At 54.9% G+C, this 24,526-nt stretch overlaps 1 protein-coding gene across 1 annotated transcript in view; it reads left to right on the top strand.

Moving 5' to 3' along the window:
• The window catches only part of PLCZ1 (phospholipase C zeta 1), a 115,518-nt gene that overhangs the window by 80,933 nt on the left and 10,059 nt on the right, over positions 1-24,526 (top strand). Inside the window, exon 11 of the mRNA XM_069762753.1 lies at positions 4,330-4,459. Coding sequence (XP_069618854.1) covers positions 4,330-4,459 — 130 coding nt within the window. The remainder of the gene's footprint in view (positions 1-4,329; positions 4,460-24,526) is intronic.

The following is a 24,526-nucleotide window of genomic DNA, read 5'->3' as shown; positions in this document are numbered from 1 at the left end:
AAAAATTAAAAAATTTATTTCCATTTTCCCATTAGGGCTAGGGTTAGGGTTGGGGCTAGGGTTAGGGTTAGGGTTGAGGCTAGGGTTAAGGCTACAGTCAGGGTTGGGGCTAAAGTTAGGGTTAGGGTTTAGATTATATTTACGGTTGGGAATAGGGTTGGGATTAGGGTTAGGGGTGTGTCAGGGTTAGGGGTGTGGTTAGGGTTACCGTTGGGATTAGGGTTAGGGGTGTTGTTGGATTAGGGTTTCAGGTAGAATTGGGGAGTTTCCACTGTTCAGGCACATCAGGGGCTCTCCAAACGCGACATAGCGTCCAATCTCAATTCCAGCCAATTCTGCGTTGAAAAAGTAAAACAGTGCTCCTTCCCTTCCGAGCTCTCCTGTGCGCCCAAACAGGGGTTTACCCCAACATATGGGGTATCAGCGTACTCAGGACAAATAGGACAACAACTTTTGGGGTCAAATTTCTCCTGTTACCCTTGGAAAAATCCAAACTGGGGGCTAAAAAAATAATTTTTGTTGAAAAAAAATAAATATTTTTTTTTTTCACGCCCGGGCGTTATAAACTGTAGTGAAACACTTGGGGGCTCAAAGTTCTCACAACACATCTAGATAAGTTCCTTGGGGGTCTAGTTTCCAATATGTGGTCACTTGTGGGGGGTTTAGGTACATTAGGGGCTCTGCAAACGCAATGTGACGCCTGCAGACCATTCCATCTAAGTCTGCATTCCAAATGGCGCTCCTTCCCTTCCGAGCCCTCCCATGCGCCCAAACGGTGGTTCCCCCCCACATATGGGGTATCAGCGTACTCAGGACAAATTGGACAACAACTTTTGGGGTCGAATTTCTCCTCTTACCCTCGGGAAAATACAAAACTGGGGGCTAAAAAATAATTTTTGTGGGAAAAAATTTTTGTTTTATTTTTACGGCTCTGCATTATAAACTTCTGTGAAGCACTTGGTGGGTCAAAGTGCTCACCACACCTCTAGATAAGTTCCTTAGGGGGTCTACTTTCCAAAATGGTGTCACTTGTGGGGGGTTTCAATGTTTAGGCACATCAGTGGCTCTCCAAACGCAACATGGCGTCCCATCTCAATTCCTGTCAATTTTGCATTGAAAAGTCAAACGGTGCTCCTTCCCCTCCGAGCTCTCCCATGCGCCTTTTGGTGTCCAATTTCTTCTCTTACTCTTGGGAAAATAAAATATTGGGGGCGAAAAGATAATTTTTGTGAAAAAATATGATTTTTTATTTTTACGGTTCTGCATTATAAACTTCTGTAAAGCACTTGGTGGGTCAAAGTGCTCCCCACACCTCTAGATAAGTTCCTTAGGGGGTCTACTTTCCAAAATGGTGTCACTTGTGGGGGCTTTCAATGTTCCAGTCAATTTTGCATTGAAAAGTCAAATGGCGCTCCTTCGCTTCCGAGCTCTGTCATGCGCCCAAACAGTGGTTTACCCCCACATATGGGGTATCGGTGTACTCAGGACAAATTATACAACAACTTTTGGGGTCCAATTTCTTCTCTTACCCTTGGTAAAATAAAACAAATTGGAGCTGAAGTAAATTTTTTGTGAAAAAAAAGTTAAATGTTAATTTTTATTTAAACATTCCAAAAATTCCTGTGAAGCACCAGAAGGGTTAATAAACTTCTTGAATGTGGTTTTGAGCACCTTGAGGGGTGCAGTTTTTAGAATGGTGTCACACTTGGGTATTTTCTATCATATAGACCCCTCAAAATGACTTCAAATGAGATGTGGTCCCTAAAAAAAAAATGGTGTTGTAAAAATGAGAAATTGCTGGTCAACTTTTAACCCTTATAACTCCCTAACAAAAAAAATTTTGGTTCCAAAATTGTGCTGATGTAAAGTAGACATGTGGGAAATGTTAATTATTAAGTATTTTGTGTGACATATCTCTGTGATTTACGGGCATAAAAATTCAAAGTTGGAAAATTGCAAAATGTTCAAAATTTTTGCCAAATTTCCATTTTTTTCACAAATAAACGCAGGTAATATCAAAGAAATTTTACCACTATCATGAAGTACAATATGTCATGAGAAAACAATGTCAGAATCACCGGGATCCGTTGAAACGTTCCAGAGTTATAACCTCATAAAGGGACAGTGGTCAGAATTGTAAAAATTGGCCCGGTCATTAAAATGCAAACCACCCTTGGGGGTAAAGGGGTTAGGGTTAAGGTATCACCGAATCCCCCTTCACCACAGCACACGGCCCCTGCTGTACACCATTAAGGTATCACTGAATCCCCCACCACCGCAGCACACGGCCCCTGCTCTACACCATTAAGGTATCACCGAATCCCCCTCCACCGCAGCACACGGCCCCTGCTCTACACCATTAAGGTATCACTGAATCCCCCTCCACCGCAGCACACGGCCCCTGCTCTACACCATTAAGATATCACCAAATCCCCCTCCACCGCAGCACACGGCCCCTGCTCTACACCATTAAGGTATCACCGAATCCCCCTCCACCGCAGCACACGGCCCCTGCTCTACACCATTAAGGTATCACCGAATCCCCCTCCACCGCAGCACACGGCCCCTGCTCTACACCATTAAGGTATCACCGAATCCCCCTCCACCGCAGCACACGGCCCCTGCTCTACACCATTAAGGTATCACCGAATCCCCCTCCACCGCAGCACACGGCCCCTGCTCTACTCTACACCATTAAGGTATCACCGAATCCCCCTCCACCGCAGCACACGGCCCCTGCTCTACACCATTAAGGTATCACCGAATCCCCCTCCACCGCAGCACACGGCCCCTGCTCTACTCTACACCATTAAGGTATCACCGAATCCCCCTCCACCGCAGCACACGGCCCCTGCTCTACACCATTAAGGTATCACTGAATCCCCCTCCACCGCAGCACACGGCCCCTGCTCTACACCATTAAGGTATCACCGAATCCCCCACCACCGCAGCACACGGCCCCTGCTCTACACCATTAAGGTATCACCGAATCCCCCTCCACCGCAGCACACGGCCCCTGCTCTACACCATTAAGGTATCACCGAATCCCCCTCCACCGCAGCACACGGCCCCTGCTCTACACCATTAAGGTATCACCGAATCCCCCTCCACCGCAGCACACGGCCCCTGCTCTACACCATTAAGGTATCACCGAATCCCCCTCCACCGCAGCACACGGCCCCTGCTCTACACCATTAAGGTATCACCGAATCCCCCTCCACCGCAGCACACGGCCCCTGCTCTACACCATTAAGGTATCACCGAATCCCCCTCCACCGCAGCACACGGCCCCTGCTCTACACCATTAAGGTATCACCGAATCCCCCTCCACCGCAGCACACGGCCCCTGCTCTACACCATTAAGGTATCACCGAATCCCCCTCCACCGCAGCACACGGCCCCTGCTCTACACCATTAAGGTATCACCGAATCCCCCTCCACCGCAGCACACGGCCCCTGCTCTACACCATTAAGGTATCACCGAATCCCCCTCCACCGCAGCACACGGCCCCTGCTCTACACCATTAAGGTATCACGGAATCTCCCTCCACCGCAGCACACGGCCCCTGCTCTACACCATTAAGGTATCACCGAATCCCCCTCCACCGCAGCACACGGCCCCTGCTCTACACCATTAAGGTATCACCGAATCCCCCTCCACCGCAGCACACGGCCCCTGCTCTACACCATTAAGGTATCACCGAATCCCCCTCCACCGCAGCACACGGCCCCTGCTCTACACCATTACGGTATCACCAAATCCCCCTCCACCGCAGCACACGGCCCCTGCTCTACACCATTAAGGTATCACCGAATCCCCCTCCACCGCAGCACACGGCCCCTGCTCTACACCATTAAGGTATCACCGAATCCCCCTCCACCGCAGCACACGGCCCCTGCTCTACACCATTACGGTATCACCAAATCCCCCTCCACCGCAGCACACGGCCCCTGCTCTACACCATTAAGGTATCACTGAATCCCCCTCCACCGCAGCACACGGCCCCTGCTCTACACCATTAAGGTATCACCAAATCCCCCTCCACCTGTACACCACAGAGTATGGGGGGTTGAGGCTGCAGCCCCTGAAACAATGTTGGTACCGTGCTGTAATAAATCTTTACTGCTGCCTCTCGCTCCTGTGGCCCCTCGTTCTTCTGTTGCCCCTCACGCGTCTGCGGCCCCTCGCTGCTTTGGAGCCCCTTGATACTCTATAGCTCCTCGCTCCTATGTGGCCCATTGCTCCTCTGTGGCCCCTCGCTCCTCTGTGGCCCCTTGCTCCTCTGTGGCCCCTCACTCCTTAGCACCCCCGCTCTCTGTGTTTTCCAGGTGATCAGCGGCTTCTTCCTGCCACATGGGAGCCTGTCCAAGACCAACACCACCAGCCTGACGGTGATGGCGGAGATCTATGGCGGGGCGGACGACGGGCGGCAGAAGACGAGGGCGGTGAAGAACAACTGTAAGTGATGGCTACAATGGCCGTATGCACACAATGGTACAGCTGCTGGAGAGTACCTACAACTGAGCCCACAGTGTGCCGCCAACCCGAGCCCACAGTGTGACGCCAACCCGAGCCCACAGTGTGCCGCCAACCCGAGCCCACAGTGTGACGCCAACCCGAGCCCACAGTGTGCCGCCAACCCGAGCCCACAGTGTACTGCCAACCCGAGCCCACAGTGTACTGCCAATCCGAGCCCACAGTGTACTGCCAACCCGAGCCCCCAGTGTGCCTTCCCACCCGTACCCACAGTGTACTGCCAACCCGAGCCCACAGTGTACTGCCAACCCGAGCCCACAGTGTGCCTTCCCACCCGTACCCACAGTGTACTGCCAACCCGAGCCCACAGTGTACTGCCAATCCGAGCCCACAGTGTACTGCCAACCCGAGCCCCCAGTGTACTGCCAACCCGAGCCCACAGTGTGCCTTCCCACCCGTACCCACAGTGTACTGCCAACCCGAGCCCACAGTGTACTGCCAACCCGAGCCCACAGTGTGCCTTCCCACCCGTACCCACAGTGTACTGCCAACCCGAGCCCACAGTGTACTGCCAACCCGAGCCCACAGTGTGCCTTCCCACCCATACCCACAGTGTACTGCCAATCCGAGCCCACAGTGTACTGCCAACCCGAGCCCACAGTGTACTGCCAACCCGAGCCCAAAGTGTGCCATCCCACCCGTACCCACAGTGTGCCACCAGGCCATGCCCATAGCGTGCCATCCCATGCCCATAGCGTGCCATCCCACCCAAGCCCACAGTGTACTACCAACCTGAGCCCACAGTGCCATCCCACCAGTACCCACAGTATGCCTCCAACCCAAGCCCTCAGTGTACTGCCACCACCACAGTTTCTGCTGATAGCACCTGAAACATTGCCCTCTCCTGGTGTCCGCTGGTAGCACTGGTAATGTCGCCCTCTGCTGGTGTCCGCTGGTAGCACCTGAAACATTGCCCTCTCCTGGTGTCCGCTGGTAGCACTGGTAATGTCGCCCTCTGCTGGTGTCGGCTGGTAGCACTGGTAATGTCGCCCTCTGCTGGTGTCCGCTGTAGCACTGGTAATGTCGCCCTCTGTTGGTGTCCACTGCTAGCACTGGTAATGTCGCCCTCTGCTGGTTCCCGCTGGTAGCACTGGTAATGTTATCCTCTGCTGGTGTCCACTGGTATTGTCACCCTCTACTGGTGTCGGCTGGTAGCACTGGTAATGTCGCCCTCTGCTGGTGTCGGCTGGTAGCACTGGTAATGTCGCCCTCTACTGGTGTCGGCTGGTAGCACTGGTATTGTCACCCTCCACTGGTGTCCGCTGGTAGCACTGGTAATGTCGCCCTCTGCTGGTGTCGGCTGGTAGCACTGGTAATGTCGCCCTCTACTGGTGTCGGCTGGTAGCACTGGTAATGTCGCCCTCTACTGGTGTCGGCTGGTAGCACTGGTAATGTCGCCCTCTGCTGGTGTCCGCTGGTAGCACTGGTAATGTCGCCCTCTGCTGGTGTCTGCTGGTAGCACTGGTAATGTCACCCTCTACTGGTGTCCGCTGGTAGCACTGGTAATGTCGCCCTCTGCAGGTGTCGGCTGGTAGCACTGGTAATGTCACCCTCAACTGGTGTCGGCTGGTAGCACTGGTAATGTCGCCCTCTGCTGGTGTCGGCTGGTAGCACTGGTAATGTCGCCCTCTACTAGTGTCGGCTGGTAGCACTGGTAATGTCGCCCTCTGTTGGTGTCCACTGCTAGCACTGGTAATGTCGCCCTCTGCTGGTTCCCGCTGGTAGCACTGGTAATGTTATCCTCTGCTGGTGTCCACTGGTATTGTCACCCTCTACTGGTGTCGGCTGGTAGCACTGGTAATGTCGCCCTCTGCTGGTGTCGGCTGGTAGCACTGGTAATGTCGCCCTCTACTGGTGTCCGCTGGTAGCACTGGTAATGTCGCCCTCTACTGGTGTCGGCTGGTAACACTGGTAATGTCGCCCTCTGCTGGTGTCCGCTGGTAGCACTGGTAATGTCGCCCTCTGCTGGTGTCCGCTGGTAGCACTGGTAATGTCGCCCTCTGCTGGTGTCCGCTGGTAGCACTGGTAATGTCGCCCTCTACTGGTGTCCGCTGGTAGCACTGGTAATGTCGCCCTCTACTGGTGTCGGCTGGTAACACTGGTAATGTCGCCCTCTGCTGGTGTCCGCTGGTAGCACTGGTAATGTCGCCCTCTGCTGGTGTCCGCTGGTAGCACTGGTAATGTCGCCCTCTGCAGGTGTCGGCTGGTAGCACTGGTAATGTCACCCTCAACTGGTGTCGGCTGGTAGCACTGGTAATGTCGCCCTCTGCTGGTGTCGGCTGGTAGCACTGGTAATGTCGCCCTCTGCAGGTGTCGGCTGGTAGCACTGGTAATGTCACCCTCAACTGGTGTCGGCTGGTAGCACTGGTAATGTCGCCCTCTGCTGGTGTCGGCTGGTAGCACTGGTAATGTCGCCCTCTGCAGGTGTCGGCTGGTAGCACTGGTAATGTCACCCTCAACTGGTGTCGGCTGGTAGCATTGGTAATGTCGCCCTCTGCTGGTGTCGGCTGGTAGCACTGGTAATGTCGCCCTCTGCAGGTGTCGGCTGGTAGCACTGGTAATGTCACCCTCAACTGGTGTCGGCTGGTAGCACTCCAGTCCAGTTTTGGGCACCGGTGCTCAGGAAGGATATAATGGAACTAGAGAGAGTACAAAGGAGGGCAACAAAATTAATAAAGGGGATGGGAGAACTACAATACCCAGATAGATTAGCGAAATTAGGATTATTTAGTCTAGAAAAAAGACGACTGAGGGGCGATCTAATAACCATGTATAAGTATATAAGGGGACAATACAAATATCTCGCTGAGGATCTGTTTATACCAAGGAAGGTGACGGGCACAAGGGGGCATTCTTTGCGTCTGGAGGAGAGAAGGTTTTTCCACCAACATAGAAGAGGATTCTTTACTGTTAGGGCAGTGAGAATCTGGAATTGCTTGCCTGAGGAGGTGGTGATGGCGAACTCAGTCGAGGGGTTCAAGAGAGGCCTGGATGTCTTCCTGGAGCAGAACAATATTGTATCATACAATTATTAGGTTCTGTAGAAGGACGTAGATCTGGGGATTTATTATGATGGAATATAGGCTGAACTGGATGGACAAATGTCTTTTTTCGGCCTTACTAACTATGTTACTATGTTACTGGTAATGTCGCCCTCTGCTGGTGTCGGCTGGTAGCACTGGTAATGTCGCCCTCTACTAGTGTCGGCTGGTAGCACTGGTAATGTCGCCCTCTGCAGGTGTCGGCTGGTAGCACTGGTAATGTCACCCTCAACTGGTGTCGGCTGGTAGCACTGGTAATGTCGCCCTCTGCTGGTGTCCGCTGGTAGCACTGGTAATGTCGCCCTCTGCTGGTATCCGCTGGTAGCACTGGTAATGTCGCCCTCTGCTGGTGTCCGCTGGTAGCACTGGTAATGTCGCCCTCTACTGGTGTCCGCTGGTAGCACTGGTAATGTCGCCCTCTACTGGTGTCGGCTGGTAGCACTGGTAATGTCGCCCTCTGCAGGTGTCGGCTGGTAGCACTGGTAATGTCGCCCTCTACTAGTGTCGGCTGGTAGCACTGGTAATGTCGCCCTCTGCAGGTGTCGGCTGGTAGCACTGGTAATGTCACCCTCAACTGGTGTCGGCTGGTAGCACTGGTAATGTCGCCCTCTACTGGTGTCGGCTGGTAGCACTGGTAATGTCGCCCTCTACTAGTGTCGGCTGGTAGCACTGGTAATGTCGCCCTCTGCAGGTGTCGGCTGGTAGCACTGGTAATGTCACCCTCAACTGGTGTCGGCTGGTAGCACTGGTAATGTCGCCCTCTGCTGGTGTCGGCTGGTAGCACTGGTAATGTCGCCCTCTGCTGGTATCCGCTGGTAGCACTGGTAATGTCGCCCTCTGCTGGTGTCCGCTGGTAGCACTGGTAATGTCGCCCTCTACTGGTGTCGGCTGGTAACACTGGTAATGTCGCCCTCTGCTGGTGTCCGCTGGTAGCACTGGTAATGTCGCCCTCTGCTGGTGTCTGCTGGTAGCACTGGTAATGTCACCCTCTACTGGTGTCCGCTGGTAGCACTGGTAATGTCGCCCTCTGCAGGTGTCGGCTGGTAGCACTGGTAATGTCACCCTCAACTGGTGTCGGCTGGTAGCACTGGTAATGTCGCCCTCTGCTGGTGTCGGCTGGTAGCACTGGTAATGTCGCCCTCTACTAGTGTCGGCTGGTAGCACTGGTAATGTCGCCCTCTGCAGGTGTCGGCTGGTAGCACTGGTAATGTCACCCTCAACTGGTGTCGGCTGGTAGCACTGGTAATGTCGCCCTCTGCTGGTGTCGGCTGGTAGCACTGGTAATGTCGCCCTCTGCTGGTGTCCGCTGGTAGCATTGGTAATGTTATCCTCTGCTGGTGTCGGCTGGTAGCACTGGTAATGTCGCCCACTACTGGTGTCGGCTGGTAGCACTGGTAATGTCGCCCACTACTGGTGTCCGCTGGTAGCACTGGTAATGTCGCCCTCTGCTGGTGTCTGCTGGTAGCACTGGTAATGTCACCCTCTACTGGTGTCGGCTGGTAGCACTGGTAATGTCGCCCTCTGCAGGTGTCGGCTGGTAGCACTGGTAATGTCGCCCTCTGCTGGTGTCGGCTGGTAGCACTGGTAATGTCGCCCTCTGCTGGTGTCAGCTGGTAGCACTGGTAATGTCGCCCTCTACTGGTGTCGGCTGGTAACACTGGTAATGTCGCCCTCTGCTGGTGTCCGCTGGTAGCACTGGTAATGTCGCCCTCTACTGGTGTCGGCTGGTAACACTGGTAATGTCGCCCTCTGCTGGTGTCGGCTGGTAACACTGGTAATGTCGCCCTCTGCTGGTGTCCGCTGGTAGCACTGGTAATGTCGCCCTCTACTGGTGTCGGCTGGTAACACTGGTAATGTCGCCCTCTGCTGGTGTCCGCTGGTAGCACTGGTAATGTCGCCCTCTGCTGGTGTCGGCTGGTAACACTGGTAATGTCGCCCTCTGCTGGTGTCCGCTGGTAGCACTGGTAATGTCGCCCTCTGCTGGTGTCTGCTGGTAGCACTGGTAATGTCGCCCTCAACTGGTGTCGGCTGGTAGCACTGGTAATGTCGCCCTCTACTGGTGTCGGCTGGTAGCACTGGTAATGTCGCCCTCTACTGGTGTCCACTGCTAGCACTGGTAATGTCGCCCTCTACTGGTGTCGGCTGGTAGCACTGGTAATGTCACCCTCTACTGGTGTCGGCTGGTAGCACTGGTAATGTCGCCCTCTGCTGGTGTCGGCTGGTAGCACTGGTAATGTCGCCCTCTGCTGGTGTCCGCTGGTAGCACTGGTAATGTCGCCCTCTGCTGGTGTCGGCTGGTAACACTGGTAATGTCGCCCTCTGCTGGTGTCCGCTGGTAGCACTGGTAATGTCGCCCTCTGCTGGTGTCGGCTGGTAGCACTGGTAATGTCACCCTCAACTGGTGTCGGCTGGTAGCACTGGTAATGTCACCCTCAACTGGTGTCGGCTGGTAGCACTGGTAATGTCGCCCTCTACTGGTGTCGGCTGTAGCATTGGTAATGTCGCCCTCTACTGGTGTCTGCTGGTAGCACTGGTAATGTCGCCCTCTGCAGGTGTCGGCTGGTAGCACTGGTAATGTTATCCTCTGCTGGTGTCGGCTGGTAGCACTGGTAATGTCGCCCTCTGCTGGTGTCGGCTGTAGCATTGGTAATGTTATCCTCTGCTGGTGTCGGCTGTAGCATTGGTAATGTCGCCCTCTGCAGGTGTCGGCTGGTAGCACTGGTAATGTCGCCCTCTGCAGGTGTCGGCTGGTAGCACTGGTAATGTCGCCCTCTGCTGGTGTCGGCTGGTAGCACTGGTAATGTCGCCCTCTGCAGGTGTCGGCTGGTAGCACTGGTAATGTCGCCCTCTGCTGGTGTCGGCTGGTAGCACTGGTAATGTCGCCCTCTGCAGGTGTCGGCTGGTAGCACTGGTAATGTCGCCCTCTGCTGGTGTCGGCTGTAGCATTGGTAATGTTATCCTCTGCTGGTGTCGGCTGTAGCATTGGTAATGTCGCCCTCTGCAGGTGTCGGCTGGTAGCACTGGTAATGCCGCCCTCTGCTGGTGTCCGCTGGTAGCACTGGTAATGTCGCTCTCTGCTGGTGTCGGCTGGTAGCACTGGTAATGTCGCCCTCTGCTGGTGTCGGCTGGTAGCACTGGTAATGTCGCCCTCTGCTGGTGTCGGCTGGTAGCACTGGTAATGTCGCCCTCTGCAGGTGTCGGCTGGTAGCACTGGTAATGTCGCCCTCTACTGGTGTCCGCTGGTAGCACTGGTAATGTCGCCCTCTACTGGTGTCCGCTGGTAGCACTGGTAATGTCGCCCTCTACTGGTGTCGGCTGTAGCATTGGTAATGTTATCCTCTGCTGGTGTCCGCTGGTAACACTGGTAATGTCGCCCTCTGCTGGTGTCCGCTGGTAGCACTGGTAATGTCGCCCTCTGCTGGTGTCTGCTGGTAGCACTGGTAATGTCGCCCTCTACTGGTGTCGGCTGGTAGCACTGGTAATGTCGCCCTCTACTGGTGTCCGCTGGTAGCACTGGTAATGTCGCCCTCTGCAGGTGTCGGCTGGTAGCACTGGTAATGTCGCCCTCTACTGGTGTCCGCTGGTAGCACTGGTAATGTCGCCCTCTACTGGTGTCCGCTGGTAGCACTGGTAATGTCGCCCTCTACTGGTGTCGGCTGGTAGCACTGGTAATGTCACCCTCAACTGGTGTCGGCTGGTAGCACTGGTAATGTCGCCCTCTGCTGGTGTCGGCTGGTAGCACTGGTAATGTCGCCCTCTACTGGTGTCCGCTGGTAGCACTGGTAATGTCGCCCTCTACTGGTGTCGGCTGTAGCATTGGTAATGTCGCCCTCTACTGGTGTCCGCTGGTAGCACTGGTAATGTCGCCCTCTGCAGGTGTCGGCTGGTAGCACTGGTAATGTCGCCCTCTACTGGTGTCCGCTGGTAGCACTGGTAATGTCGCCCTCTACTGGTGTCGGCTGTAGCATTGGTAATGTTATCCTCTGCTGGTGTCGGCTGGTAGCACTGGTAATGTCGCCCTCTGCAGGTGTCCGCTGGTAGCATTGGTAATGTCGCCCTCTGCAGGTGTCGGCTGGTAGCACTGGTAATGTCGCCCTCTACTGGTGTCGGCTGGTAGCACTGGTAATGTCGCCCTCTACTGGTGTCGGCTGGTAGCACTGGTAATGTCGCCCTCTACTGGTGTCGGCTGGTAGCACTGGTAATGTCGCCCTCTACTGGTGTCGGCTGTAGCATTGGTAATGTCGCCCTCTACTGGTGTCCGCTGTAGCACTGGTAATGTCGCCCTCTACTGGTGTCGGCTGTAGCATTGGTAATGTCGCCCTCTACTGGTGTCCGCTGGTAGCACTGGTAATGTCGCCCTCTGCAGGTGTCGGCTGGTAGCACTGGTAATGTCGCCCTCTACTGGTGTCTGCTGGTAGCACTGGTAATGTCGCCCTCTACTGGTGTCTGCTGGTAGCACTGGTAATGTCGCCCTCTACTGGTGTCGGCTGGTAGCACTGGTAATGTCGCCCTCTGCTGGTGTCCGCTGGTAGCACTGGTAATGTCGCCCTCTACTGGTGTCTGCTGGTAGCACTGGTAATGTCGCCCTCTACTGGTGTCTGCTGGTAGCACTGGTATTGTCACCCTCTACTGGTGTCTGCTGGTAGCACTGGTAATGTCGCCCTCTACTGGTGTCTGCTGGTAGCACTGGTAATGTCGCCCTCTACTGGTGTCTGCTGGTAGCACTGGTAATGTCGCCCTCTACTGGTGTCCGCTGGTAGCACTGGTAATGTCGCCCTCTGCAGGTGTCGGCTGGTAGCACTGGTAATGTCGCCCTCTACTGGTGTCTGCTGGTAGCACTGGTAATGTCGCCCTCTACTGGTGTCTGCTGGTAGCACTGGTAATGTCGCCCTCTACTGGTGTCGGCTGGTAGCACTGGTAATGTCGCCCTCTGCTGGTGTCCGCTGGTAGCACTGGTAATGTCGCCCTCTACTGGTGTCTGCTGGTAGCACTGGTAATGTCGCCCTCTACTGGTGTCTGCTGGTAGCACTGGTAATGTCGCCCTCTACTGGTGTCTGCTGGTAGCACTGGTAATGTCGCCCTCTACTGGTGTCTGCTGGTAGCACTGGTATTGTCACCCTCTACTGGTGTCGGCTGGTAGCACTGGTAATGTCGCCCTCTACTGGTGTCGGCTGGTAGCACTGGTAATGTCGCCCTCTGCTGGTGTCGGCTGGTAGCACTGGTAATGTCGCCCTCTACTGGTGTCGGCTGGTAGCACTGGTAATGTCGCCCTCTACTGGTGTCTGCTGGTAGCACTGGTAATGTCGCCCTCTACTGGTGTCGGCTGGTAGCACTGGTAATGTCGCCCTCTACTGGTGTCGGCTGTAGCATTGGTAATGTCGCCCTCTACTGGTGTCCGCTGGTAGCACTGGTAATGTCGCCCTCTGCAGGTGTCGGCTGGTAGCACTGGTAATGTCGCCCTCTACTGGTGTCGGCTGGTAGCACTGGTAATGTCGCCCTCTACTGGTGTCTGCTGGTAGCACTGGTAATGTCGCCCTCTACTGGTGTCGGCTGGTAGCACTGGTAATGTCGCCCTCTACTGGTGTCTGCTGGTAGCACTGGTAATGTTGCCCTCTACTGGTGTCGGCTGGTAGCACTGGTAATGTCGCCCTCTACTGGTGTCGGCTGTAGCATTGGTAATGTCGCCCTCTACTGGTGTCCGCTGGTAGCACTGGTAATGTCGCCCTCTGCTGGTGTCGGCTGGTAGCACTGGTAATGTCGCCCTCTGCTGGTGTCTGCTGGTAGCACTGGTAATATCGCCCTCTACTGGTGTCCGCTGGTAGCACTGGTAATGTCGCCCTCTACTGGTGTCCGCTGGTAGCACTGGTAATGTCGCCCTCTGCTGGTGTCGGCTGGTAGCACTGGTAATGTCGCCCTCTGCAGGTGTCGGCTGGTAGCACTGGTAATGTCGCCCTCTACTGGTGTCGGCTGGTAGCACTGGTAATGTCGCCCTCTACTGGTGTCCGCTGGTAGCACTGGTAATGTCGCCCTCTGCTGGTGTCCGCTGGTAGCACTGGTAATGTCGCCCTCTACTGGTGTCGGCTGGTAGCACTGGTAATGTCGCCCTCTACTGGTGTCCGCTGGTAGCACTGGTAATGTCGCCCTCTACTGGTGTCGGCTGTAGCATTGGTAATGTCGCCCTCTACTGGTGTCGGCTGGTAGCACTGGTAATGTCGCCCTCTACTGGTGTCCGCTGGTAGCACTGGTAATGTCGCCCTCTACTGGTGTCGGCTGGTAGCACTGGTAATGTCGCCCTCTACTGGTGTCGGCTGTAGCACTGGTAATGTCGCCCTCTACTGGTGTCGGCTGTAGCACTGGTAATGTCGCCCTCTGCTGGTGTCTGCTGGTAGCACTGGTAATGTTATCCTCTGCTGGTGTCCGCTGGTAGCACTGGTAATGTCGCCCTCTACTGGTGTCTGCTGGTAGCACTGGTAATGTCGCCCTCTACTGGTGTCGGCTGGTAGCACTGGTAATGTCGCCCTCTGCTGGTGTCGGCTGGTAGCACTGGTAATGTTATCCTCTGCTGGTGTCCGCTGGTAGCACTGGTAATGTCGCCCTCTACTGGTGTCGGCTGGTAGCACTGGTAATGTTATCCTCTACTGGTGTCCGCTGGTAGCACTGGTAATGTCGCCCTCTACTGGTGTCGGCTGGTAGCACTGGTAATGTCGCCCTCTACTGGTGTCGGCTGGTAGCACTGGTAATGTCGCCCTCTACTGGTGTCGGCTGGTAGCACTGGTAATGTCGCCCTCTACTGGTGTCGGCTGTAGCACTGGTAATGTCGCCCTCTACTGGTGTCGGCTGTAGCACTGGTAATGTCGCCCTCTACTGGTGTCGGCTGTAGCACTGGTAATGTCGCCCTCTACTGGTGTCGGCTGTAGCACTGGTAATGTCGCCCTCTACTGGTGTCCGCTGGTAGCACTGGTAATGTCACCCTCTACTGGTGTCGGCTGTAGCACTGGTAATGTCGCCCTCTACTGGTGTCGGCTGGTAGCACTGGTAATGTTATCCTCTACTGGTGTCCGCTGGTAGCACTGGTAATGTCGCCCTCTACTGGTGTCGGCTGGTAGCACTGGTAATGTCGCCCTCTACTGGTGTCGGCTGTAGCATTGGTAATGTTATCCTCTACTGGTGTCGGCTGGTAGCACTGGTAATGTCGCCCTCTACTGGTGTCGGCTGGTAGCACTGGTAATGTCGCCCTCTACTGGTGTCGGCTGGTAACACTGGTAATGTCGCCCTCTGCTGGTGTCCGCTGGTAGCACTGGTAATGTCGCCCTCTGCTGGTGTCGGCTGGTAGCACTGGTAATGTCGCCCTCTACTGGTGTCGGCTGGTAGCACTGGTAATGTCGCCCTCTACTGGTGTCCGCTGGTAGCACTGGTAATGTCGCCCTCTACTGGTGTCTGCTGGTAGCACTGGTAATGTCGCCCTCTGCTGGTGTCGGCTGGTAGCACTGGTAATGTCGCCCTCTACTGGTGTCGGCTGGTAGCACTGGTAATGTCGCCCTCTACTGGTGTCCGCTGGTAGCACTGGTAATGTCGCCCTCTACTGGTGTCTGCTGGTAGCACTGGTAATGTCGCCCTCTACTGGTGTCGGCTGGTAGCACTGGTAATGTCGCCCTCTACTGGTGTCGGCTGGTAGCACTGGTAATGTCGCCCTCTGCTGGTGTCGGCTGGTAGCACTGGTAATGTCGCCCTCTACTGGTGTCGGCTGGTAGCACTGGTAATGTCGCCCTCTACTGGTGTCGGCTGGTAGCACTGGTAATGTCGCCCTCTACTGGTGTCGGCTGGTAGCACTGGTAATGTCGCCCTCTGCAGGTGTCGGCTGTAGCACTGGTAATGTCGCCCTCTACTGGTGTCGGCTGTAGCACTGGTAATGTCGCCCTCTGCTGGTGTCTGCTGGTAGCACTGGTAATGTCGCCCTCTGCTGGTGTCCGCTGGTAGCACTGGTAATGTCGCCCTCTACTGGTGTCTGCTGGTAGCACTGGTAATGTTATCCTCTGCTGGTGTCCGCTGGTAGCACTGGTAATGTCGCCCTCTGCTGGTTCTCGCTGGTAGCACTGGTAATGTCACCCTCTGCTGGTGTCGGCTGGTAGCACTGGTAATGTTATCCTCTGCTGGTGTCGGCTGGTAGCACTGGTAATGTCGCCCTCTGCTGGTGTCGGCTGGTAGCACTGGTAATGTCGCCCTCTACTGGTGTCGGCTGTAGCATTGGTAATGTTATCCTCTGCTGGTGTCCGCTGGTAGCACTGGTAATGTCACCCTCTACTGGTGTCCGCTGGTAGCACTGGTAATGTCACCCTCTACTGGTGTCGGCTGGTAGCACTGGTAATGTCGCCCTCTACTGGTGTCGGCTGTAGCATTGGTAATGTTATCCTCTGCTGGTGTCCGCTGGTAGCACTGGTAATGTCGCCCTCTACTGGTGTCGGCTGGTAACACTGGTAATGTCGCCCTCTGCTGGTGTCCGCTGGTAGCACTGGTAATGTCGCCCTCTGCTGGTGTCGGCTGGTAGCACTGGTAATGTCGCCCTCTACTGGTGTCGGCTGGTAGCACTGGTAATGTCGCCCTCTACTGGTGTCCGCTGGTAGCACTGGTAATGTCGCCCTCTACTGGTGTCCGCTGGTAGCACTGGTAATGTCGCCCTCTACTGGTGTCGGCTGGTAGCACTGGTAATGTCGCCCTCTACTGGTGTCCGCTGGTAGCACTGGTAATGTCGCCCTCTACTGGTGTCGGCTGGTAGCACTGGTAATGTCGCCCTCTGCAGGTGTCGGCTGTAGCACTGGTAATGTCGCCCTCTGCTGGTGTCCGCTGGTAGCACTGGTAATGTCGCCCTCTGCTGGTGTCGGCTGGTAACACTGGTAATGTCGCCCTCTGCTGGTGTCCGCTGGTAGCACTGGTAATGTCGCCCTCTGCTGGTGTCGGCTGGTAACACTGGTAATGTCGCCCTCTGCTGGTGTCCGCTGGTAGCACTGGTAATGTCGCCCTCTACTGGTGTCGGCTGTAGCACTGGTAATGTCGCCCTCTGCTGGTGTCCGCTGGTAGCACTGGTAATGTCGCCCTCTGCTGGTGTCGGCTGGTAACACTGGTAATGTCGCCCTCTGCTGGTGTCCGCTGGTAGCACTGGTAATGTCGCCCTCTGCTGGTGTCGGCTGGTAGCACTGGTAATGTCGCCCTCTGCTGGTGTCCGCTGGTAGCACTGGTAATGTCGCCCTCTGCTGGTGGCCGCTGGTAGCACTGGTAATGTCGCCCTCTGCTGGTGTCCGCTGGTAGCACTGGTAATGTCGCCCTCTGCAGGTGTCGGCTGGTAGCACTGGTAATGTCGCCCTCTGCAGGTGTCGGCTGTAGCACTGGTAATGTCGCCCTCTACTGGTGTCCGCTGGTAGCACTGGTAATGTCGCCCTCTGCTGGTGTCGGCTGGTAACACTGGTAATGTCGCCCTCTGCTGGTGTCCGCTGGTAGCACTGGTAATGTCGCCCTCTGCTGGTGTCGGCTGGTAGCACTGGTAATGTCGCCCTCTGCTGGTGTCCGCTGGTAGCACTGGTAATGTCGCCCTCTGCTGGTGTCGGCTGGTAGCACTGGTAATGTCGCCCTCTGCTGGTGTCCGCTGGTAGCACTGGTAATGTCGCCCTCTACTGGTGTCGGCTGGTAGCACTGGTAATGTCGCCCTCTACTGGTGTCGGCTGGTAGCACTGGTAATGTCGCCCTCTGCAGGTGTCGGCTGTAGCATTGGTAATGTCGCCCTCTGCTGGTGTCCGCTGGTAGCACTGGTAATGTCGCCCTCTGCTGGTGTCGGCTGGTAGCACTGGTAATGTCGCCCTCTGCTGGTGTCCGCTGGTAGCACTGGTAATGTCGCCCTCTGCTGGTGTCGGCTGGTAGCACTGGTAATGTCGCCCTCTGCTGGTGTCCGCTGGTAGCACTGGTAATGTCGCCCTCTACTGGTGTCGGCTGGTAGCATTGGTAATGTCGCCCTCTGCAGGTGTCGGCTGGTAGCACTGGTAATGTCGCCCTCTGCAGGTGTCGGCTGGTAGCACTGGTAATGTCGCCCTCTGCTGGTGTCGGCTGGTAGCACTGGTAATGTCGCCCTCTGCTGGTGTCGGCTGGTAGCACTGGTAATGTCACCCTCTACTGGTGTCCGCTGGTAGCACTGGTAATGTCGCCCTCTGCTGGTGTCCACTGGTAGCACTGGTAATGTCGCCCTCTGCTGGTGTCGGCTGGTAGCATTGGTAATGTCGCCCTCTGCTGGTGTCGGCTGGTAGCATTGGTAATGTCGCCCTCTGCAGGTGTCGGCTGGTAGCACTGGTAATGTCGCCCTCTGCTGGTGTCGGCTGGTAGCACTGGTAATGTCACCCTCTACTGGTGTCCGCTGGTAGCACTGGTAATGTCGCCCTCTGCTGGTGTCCGCTGGTAGCACTGGTAATGTCGCCCTCTGCTGGTGTCGGCTGGTAGCACTGGTAATGTCGCCCTCTGCTGGTGTCGGCTGGTAGCACTGGTAATGTCACCCTCTACTGGTGTCCGCTGGTAGCACTGGTAATGTCGCCCTCTGCTGGTGTCGGCTGGTAGCACTGGTAATGTCGCCCTCTGCTGGTGTCGGCTGGTAGCACTGGTAATGTCGCCCTCTGCTGGTTCTCGCTGGTAGCACTGGTAATGTCACCCTCTACTGGTGTCCGCTGGTAGCACTGGTAATGTCGCCCTCTGCTGGTTCTCGCTGGTAGCACTGGTAATGTCGCCCTCTGCTGGTGTCCCCTGGTAGCACTGGTAATGTCGCCCTCTGCTGGTTCTCGCTGGTAGCACTGGTAATGTCACCCTCAACTGGTGTCCCCTGGTAGCACTGGTAATGTCACCCTCTGCTGGTGTCGGCTGGTAGCACTGGTAATGTCGCCCTCTGCTGGTTCTCGCTGGTAGCACTGGTAATGTCGCCCTCTGCTGGTGTCCCCTGGTAGCACTGGTAATGTCACCCTCTGCTGGTGTCGGCTGGTAGCACTGGTAATGTCGCCCTCTGCTGGTGTCGGCTGGTAGCACTGGTAATGTCACCCTCTACTGGTGTCCGCTGGTAGCACTGGTAATGTCGCCCTCTGCTGGTGTCGGCTGGTAGCACTGGTAATGTCGCCCTCTGCTGGTGTCGGCTGGTAGCACTGGTAATGTCGCCCTCTGCTGGTTCTCGCTGGTAGCACTGGTAATGTCACCCTCTACTGGTGTCCGCTGGTAGCACTGGTAATGTCGCCCTCTGCTGGTTCTCGCTGGTAGCACTGGTAATGTCGCCCTCTGCTGGTGTCCCCTGGTAGCACTGGTAATGTCGCCCTCTGCTGGTTCTCGCTGGTAGCACTGGTAATGTCACCCTCAACTGGTGTCCCCTGGTAGCACTGGTAATGTCACCCTCTGCTGGTGTCGGCTGGTAGCACTGGTAATGTCGCCCTCTGCTGGTTCTCGCTGGTAGCACTGGTAATGTCGCCCTCTGCTGGTGTCCCCTGGTAGCACTGGTAATGTCACCCTCTGCTGGTGTCGGCTGGTAGCACTGGTAATGTCGCCCTCTGCTGGTGTCCCCTGGTAGCACTGGTAATGTCGCCCTCTGCTGGTTCTCGCTGGTAGCACTGGTAATGTCACCCTCTGCTGGTGTCCGCTGGTAGCACTGGTAATGTCGCCCTCTGCTGGTGTCGGCTGGTAGCACTGGTAATGTCGCCCTCTGCTGGTGTCGGCTGGTAGCACTGGTAATGTCACCCTCTACTGGTGTCCGCTGGTAGCACTGGTAATGTCGCCCTCTGCTGGTTCTCGCTGGTAGCACTGGTAATGTCGCTCTCTTCTGGTGTCCACTGGTAGCACTGGTAATGTCACCCTCTACTGGTGTCCGCTGGTAGCACTGGTAATGTCGCCCTCTGCTGGTTCTCGCTGGTAGCACTGGTAATGTCACCCTCTGCTGGTGTCGGCTGGTAGCACTGGTAATGTCGCCCTCTGCTGGTGTCGGCTGGTAGCACTGGTAATGTCGCCCTCTGCTGGTGTCGGCTGGTAGCACTGGTAATGTCGCCCTCTGCTGGTGTCCCCTGGTAGCACTGGTAATGTCGCCCTCTGCTGGTTCTCGCTGGTAGCACTGGTAATGTCGCCCTCTGCTGGCTGTTGCCACTCTGCACGGTGAGGTTGGTCCTCTTCCTCCTCCAGTCTCATCTGTGTGATGTTCCCCACAGTGATAGCGCTGAACCCTGCGTCCATTGACGCAAACTGCTCCCCCGCCACTGCGGCAGCCATGATAGATTCAGAAGAAATGAAATGTCAAGCGAAGAAGACATCGGAGGCACCAGACACTGGTCGTGTACAGGGGCCACATCTGTCTACAATCCTTCTGTATGGATCACCACCTTTCCCAGTCTCAGGGGCCACATCTGTCTACAATCCTTCTGTATGGATCACCACCTTTCCCAGTCTCAGGGGCCATATCTGTCTACAGTCCTTCTGTATGGATCACCACCTTTCCCAGTCTCAGGGGCCATATCTGTCTACAGTCCTTCTGTATGGATCACCACCTTTCCCAGTCTCAGGGGCCATATCTGTCTACAGTCCTTCTGTATGGATCACCACCTTTCCCAGTCTCAGGGGCCATATCTGTCTACAGTCCTTCTGTATGGATCACCACCTTTCCCAGTCTCAGGGGCCACATCTGTCTACAATCCTTCTGTATGGATCACCACCTTTCCCAGTCTCAGGGGCCACATCTGTCTACAATCCTTCTGTATGGATCACCACCTTTCCCAGTCTCAGGGGCCATATCTGTCTACAGTCCTTCTGTATGGATCACCACCTTTCCCAGTCTCAGGGGCCACATCTGTCTACAATCCTTCTGTATGGATCACCACCTTTCCCAGTCTCAGGGGCCATATCTGTCTACAATCCTTCTGTATGGATCACCACCTTTCCCAGTCTCAGGGGCCACATCTGTCTACAGTCCTTCTGTATGGATCACCACCTTTCCCAGTCTCAGGGGCCACATCTGTCTACAGTCCTTCTGTATGGATCACCACCTTTCCCAGTCTCAGGGGCCACATCTGTCTACAATCCTTCTGTATGTATCACCACCTTTCCCAGTCTCAGGGGCCACATCTGTCTACAGTCCTTCTGTACTGATCACCTCCTTTCCCAGTCTCAGGGGCCATATCTGTCTACAGTCCTTCTGTATGGATCACCACCTTTCCCAGTCTCAGGGGCCACATCTGTCTACAATCCTTCTGTATGGATCACCACCTTTCCCAGTCTCAGGGGCCATATCTGTCTACAATCCTTCTGTATGGATCACCACCTTTCCCAGTCTCAGGGGCCACATCTGTCTACAGTCCTTCTGTATGGATCACCACCTTTCCCAGTCTCAGGGGCCACATCTGTCTACAATCCTTCTGTATGGATCACCACCTTTCCCAGTCTCAGGGGCCACATCTGTCTACAATCCTTCTGTATGGATCACCACCTTTCCCAGTCTCAGGGGCCACATCTGTCTACAATCCTTCTGTATGGATCACCACCTTTCCCAGTCTCAGGGGCCATATCTGTCTACAATCCTTCTGTATGGATCACCACCTTTCCCAGTCTCAGGGGCCACATCTGTCTACAATCCTTCTGTATGGATCACCACCTTTCCCAGTCTCAGGGGCCATATCTGTCTACAATCCTTCTGTATGGATCACCACCTTTCCCAGTCTCAGGGGCCATATCTGTCTACAGTCCTTCTGTATGGATCACCACCTTTCCCAGTCTCAGGGGCCATATCTGTCTACAATCCTTCTGTATGGATCACCACCTTTCCCAGTCTCAGGGGCCATATCTGTCTACAGTCCTTCTGTATGGATCACCACCTTTCCCAGTCTCAGGGGCCACATCTGTCTACAATCCTTCTGTATGGATCACCACCTTTCCCAGTCTCAGGGGCCACATCTGTCTACAGTCCTTCTGTATGGATCACCACCTTTCCCAGTCTCAGGGGCCATATCTGTCTACAATCCTTCTGTATGGATCACCACCTTTCCCAGTCTCAAGGGCCATATCTGTCTACAATCCTTCTGTATGGATCACCACCTTTCCCAGTCTCAGGGGCCATATCTGTCTACAATCCTTCTGTATGGATCACCACCTTTCCCAGTCTCAGGGGCCACATCTGTCTACAGTCCTTCTGTATGGATCACCACCTTTCCCAGTCTCAGGGGCCACATCTGTCTACAATCCTTCTGTATGGATCACCACCTTTCCCAGTCTCAGGGGCCACATCTGTCTACAGTCCTTCTGTATGGATCACCACCTTTCCCAGTCTCAGGGGCCACATCTGTCTACAATCCTTCTGTATGTATCACCACCTTTCCCAGTCTCAGGGGCCACATCTGTCTACAGTCCTTCTGTATGGATCACCACCTTTCCCAGTCTCAGGGGCCACATCTGTCTACAGTCCTTCTGTATGGATCACCACCTTTCCCAGTCTCAAGGGCCATATCTGTCTACAATCCTTCTGTATGGATCACCACCTTTCCCAGTCTCAGGGGCCATATCTGTCTACAGTCCTTCTGTATGGATCACCACCTTTCCCAGTCTCAGGGGCCACATCTGTCTACAATCCTTCTGTATGGATCACCACCTTTCCCAGTCTCAAGGGCCATATCTGTCTACAATCCTTCTGTATGGATCACCACCTTTCCCAGTCTCAGGGGCCATATCTGTCTACAGTCCTTCTGTATGGATCACCACCTTTCCCAGTCTCAGGGGCCACATCTGTCTACAATCCTTCTGTATGGATCACCACCTTTCCCAGTCTCAGGGGCCATATCTGTCTACAGTCCTTCTGTATGGATCACCACCTTTCCCAGTCTCAGGGGCCACATCTGTCTACAGTCCTTCTGTATGGATCACCACCTTTCCCAGTCTCAAGGGCCATATCTGTCTACAATCCTTCTGTATGGATCACCACCTTTCCCAGTCTCAGGGGCCATATCTGTCTACAGTCCTTCTGTATGGATCACCACCTTTCCCAGTCTCAGGGGCCACATCTGTCTACAATCCTTCTGTATGGATCACCACCTTTCCCAGTCTCAGGGGCCATATCTGTCTACAGTCCTTCTGTATGGATCACCACCTTTCCCAGTCTCAGGGGCCACATCTGTCTACAGTCCTTCTGTATGGATCACCACCTTTCCCAGTCTCAAGGGCCATATCTGTCTACAATCCTTCTGTATGGATCACCACCTTTCCCAGTCTCAGGGGCCATATCTGTCTACAGTCCTTCTGTATGGATCACCACCTTTCCCAGTCTCAGGGGCCACATCTGTCTACAGTCCTTCTATACTGATCACCTCCTTTCCCAGTCTCAGGGGCCACATCTGTCTACAATCCTTCTGTATGGATCACCACCTTTCCCAGTCTCAGGGGCCATATCTGTCTACAATCCTTCTGTATGGATCACCACCTTTCCCAGTCTCAGGGGCCACATCTGTCTACAGTCCTTCTGTATGGATCACCACCTTTCCCAGTCTCAGGGGCCACATCTGTCTACAATCCTTCTGTATGGATCACCACCTTTCCCAGTCTCAGGGGCCACATCTGTCTACAATCCTTCTGTATGGATCACCACCTTTCCCAGTCTCAGGGGCCACATCTGTCTACAATCCTTCTGTATGGATCACCACCTTTCCCAGTCTCAGGGGCCATATCTGTCTACAATCCTTCTGTATGGATCACCACCTTTCCCAGTCTCAGGGGCCATATCTGTCTACAATCCTTCTGTATGGATCACCACCTTTCCCAGTCTCAGGGGCCATATCTGTCTACAGTCCTTCTGTATGGATCACCACCTTTCCCAGTCTCAGGGGCCATATCTGTCTACAATCCTTCTGTATGGATCACCACCTTTCCCAGTCTCAGGGGCCATATCTGTCTACAGTCCTTCTGTATGGATCACCACCTTTCCCAGTCTCAGGGGCCACATCTGTCTACAATCCTTCTGTATGGATCACCACCTTTCCCAGTCTCAGGGGCCACATCTGTCTACAGTCCTTCTGTATGGATCACCACCTTTCCCAGTCTCAGGGGCCATATCTGTCTACAATCCTTCTGTATGGATCACCACCTTTCCCAGTCTCAAGGGCCATATCTGTCTACAATCCTTCTGTATGGATCACCACCTTTCCCAGTCTCAGGGGCCATATCTGTCTACAATCCTTCTGTATGGATCACCACCTTTCCCAGTCTCAGGGGCCACATCTGTCTACAGTCCTTCTGTATGGATCACCACCTTTCCCAGTCTCAGGGGCCACATCTGTCTACAATCCTTCTGTATGGATCACCACCTTTCCCAGTCTCAGGGGCCACATCTGTCTACAGTCCTTCTGTATGGATCACCACCTTTCCCAGTCTCAGGGGCCACATCTGTCTACAATCCTTCTGTATGTATCACCACCTTTCCCAGTCTCAGGGGCCACATCTGTCTACAGTCCTTCTGTATGGATCACCACCTTTCCCAGTCTCAGGGGCCACATCTGTCTACAGTCCTTCTGTATGGATCACCACCTTTCCCAGTCTCAAGGGCCATATCTGTCTACAATCCTTCTGTATGGATCACCACCTTTCCCAGTCTCAGGGGCCATATCTGTCTACAGTCCTTCTGTATGGATCACCACCTTTCCCAGTCTCAGGGGCCACATCTGTCTACAATCCTTCTGTATGGATCACCACCTTTCCCAGTCTCAAGGGCCATATCTGTCTACAATCCTTCTGTATGGATCACCACCTTTCCCAGTCTCAGGGGCCATATCTGTCTACAGTCCTTCTGTATGGATCACCACCTTTCCCAGTCTCAGGGGCCACATCTGTCTACAATCCTTCTGTATGGATCACCACCTTTCCCAGTCTCAGGGGCCATATCTGTCTACAGTCCTTCTGTATGGATCACCACCTT

The sequence above is a fragment of the Ranitomeya imitator genome, chromosome 4, assembly GCF_032444005.1.
Source record: "Ranitomeya imitator isolate aRanImi1 chromosome 4, aRanImi1.pri, whole genome shotgun sequence".
NCBI lineage: Eukaryota > Metazoa > Chordata > Amphibia > Anura > Dendrobatidae > Ranitomeya > Ranitomeya imitator.
Note: the sequence above shows the minus strand (reverse complement) of the source record. Positions and strands in the feature narration are given on the sequence as shown.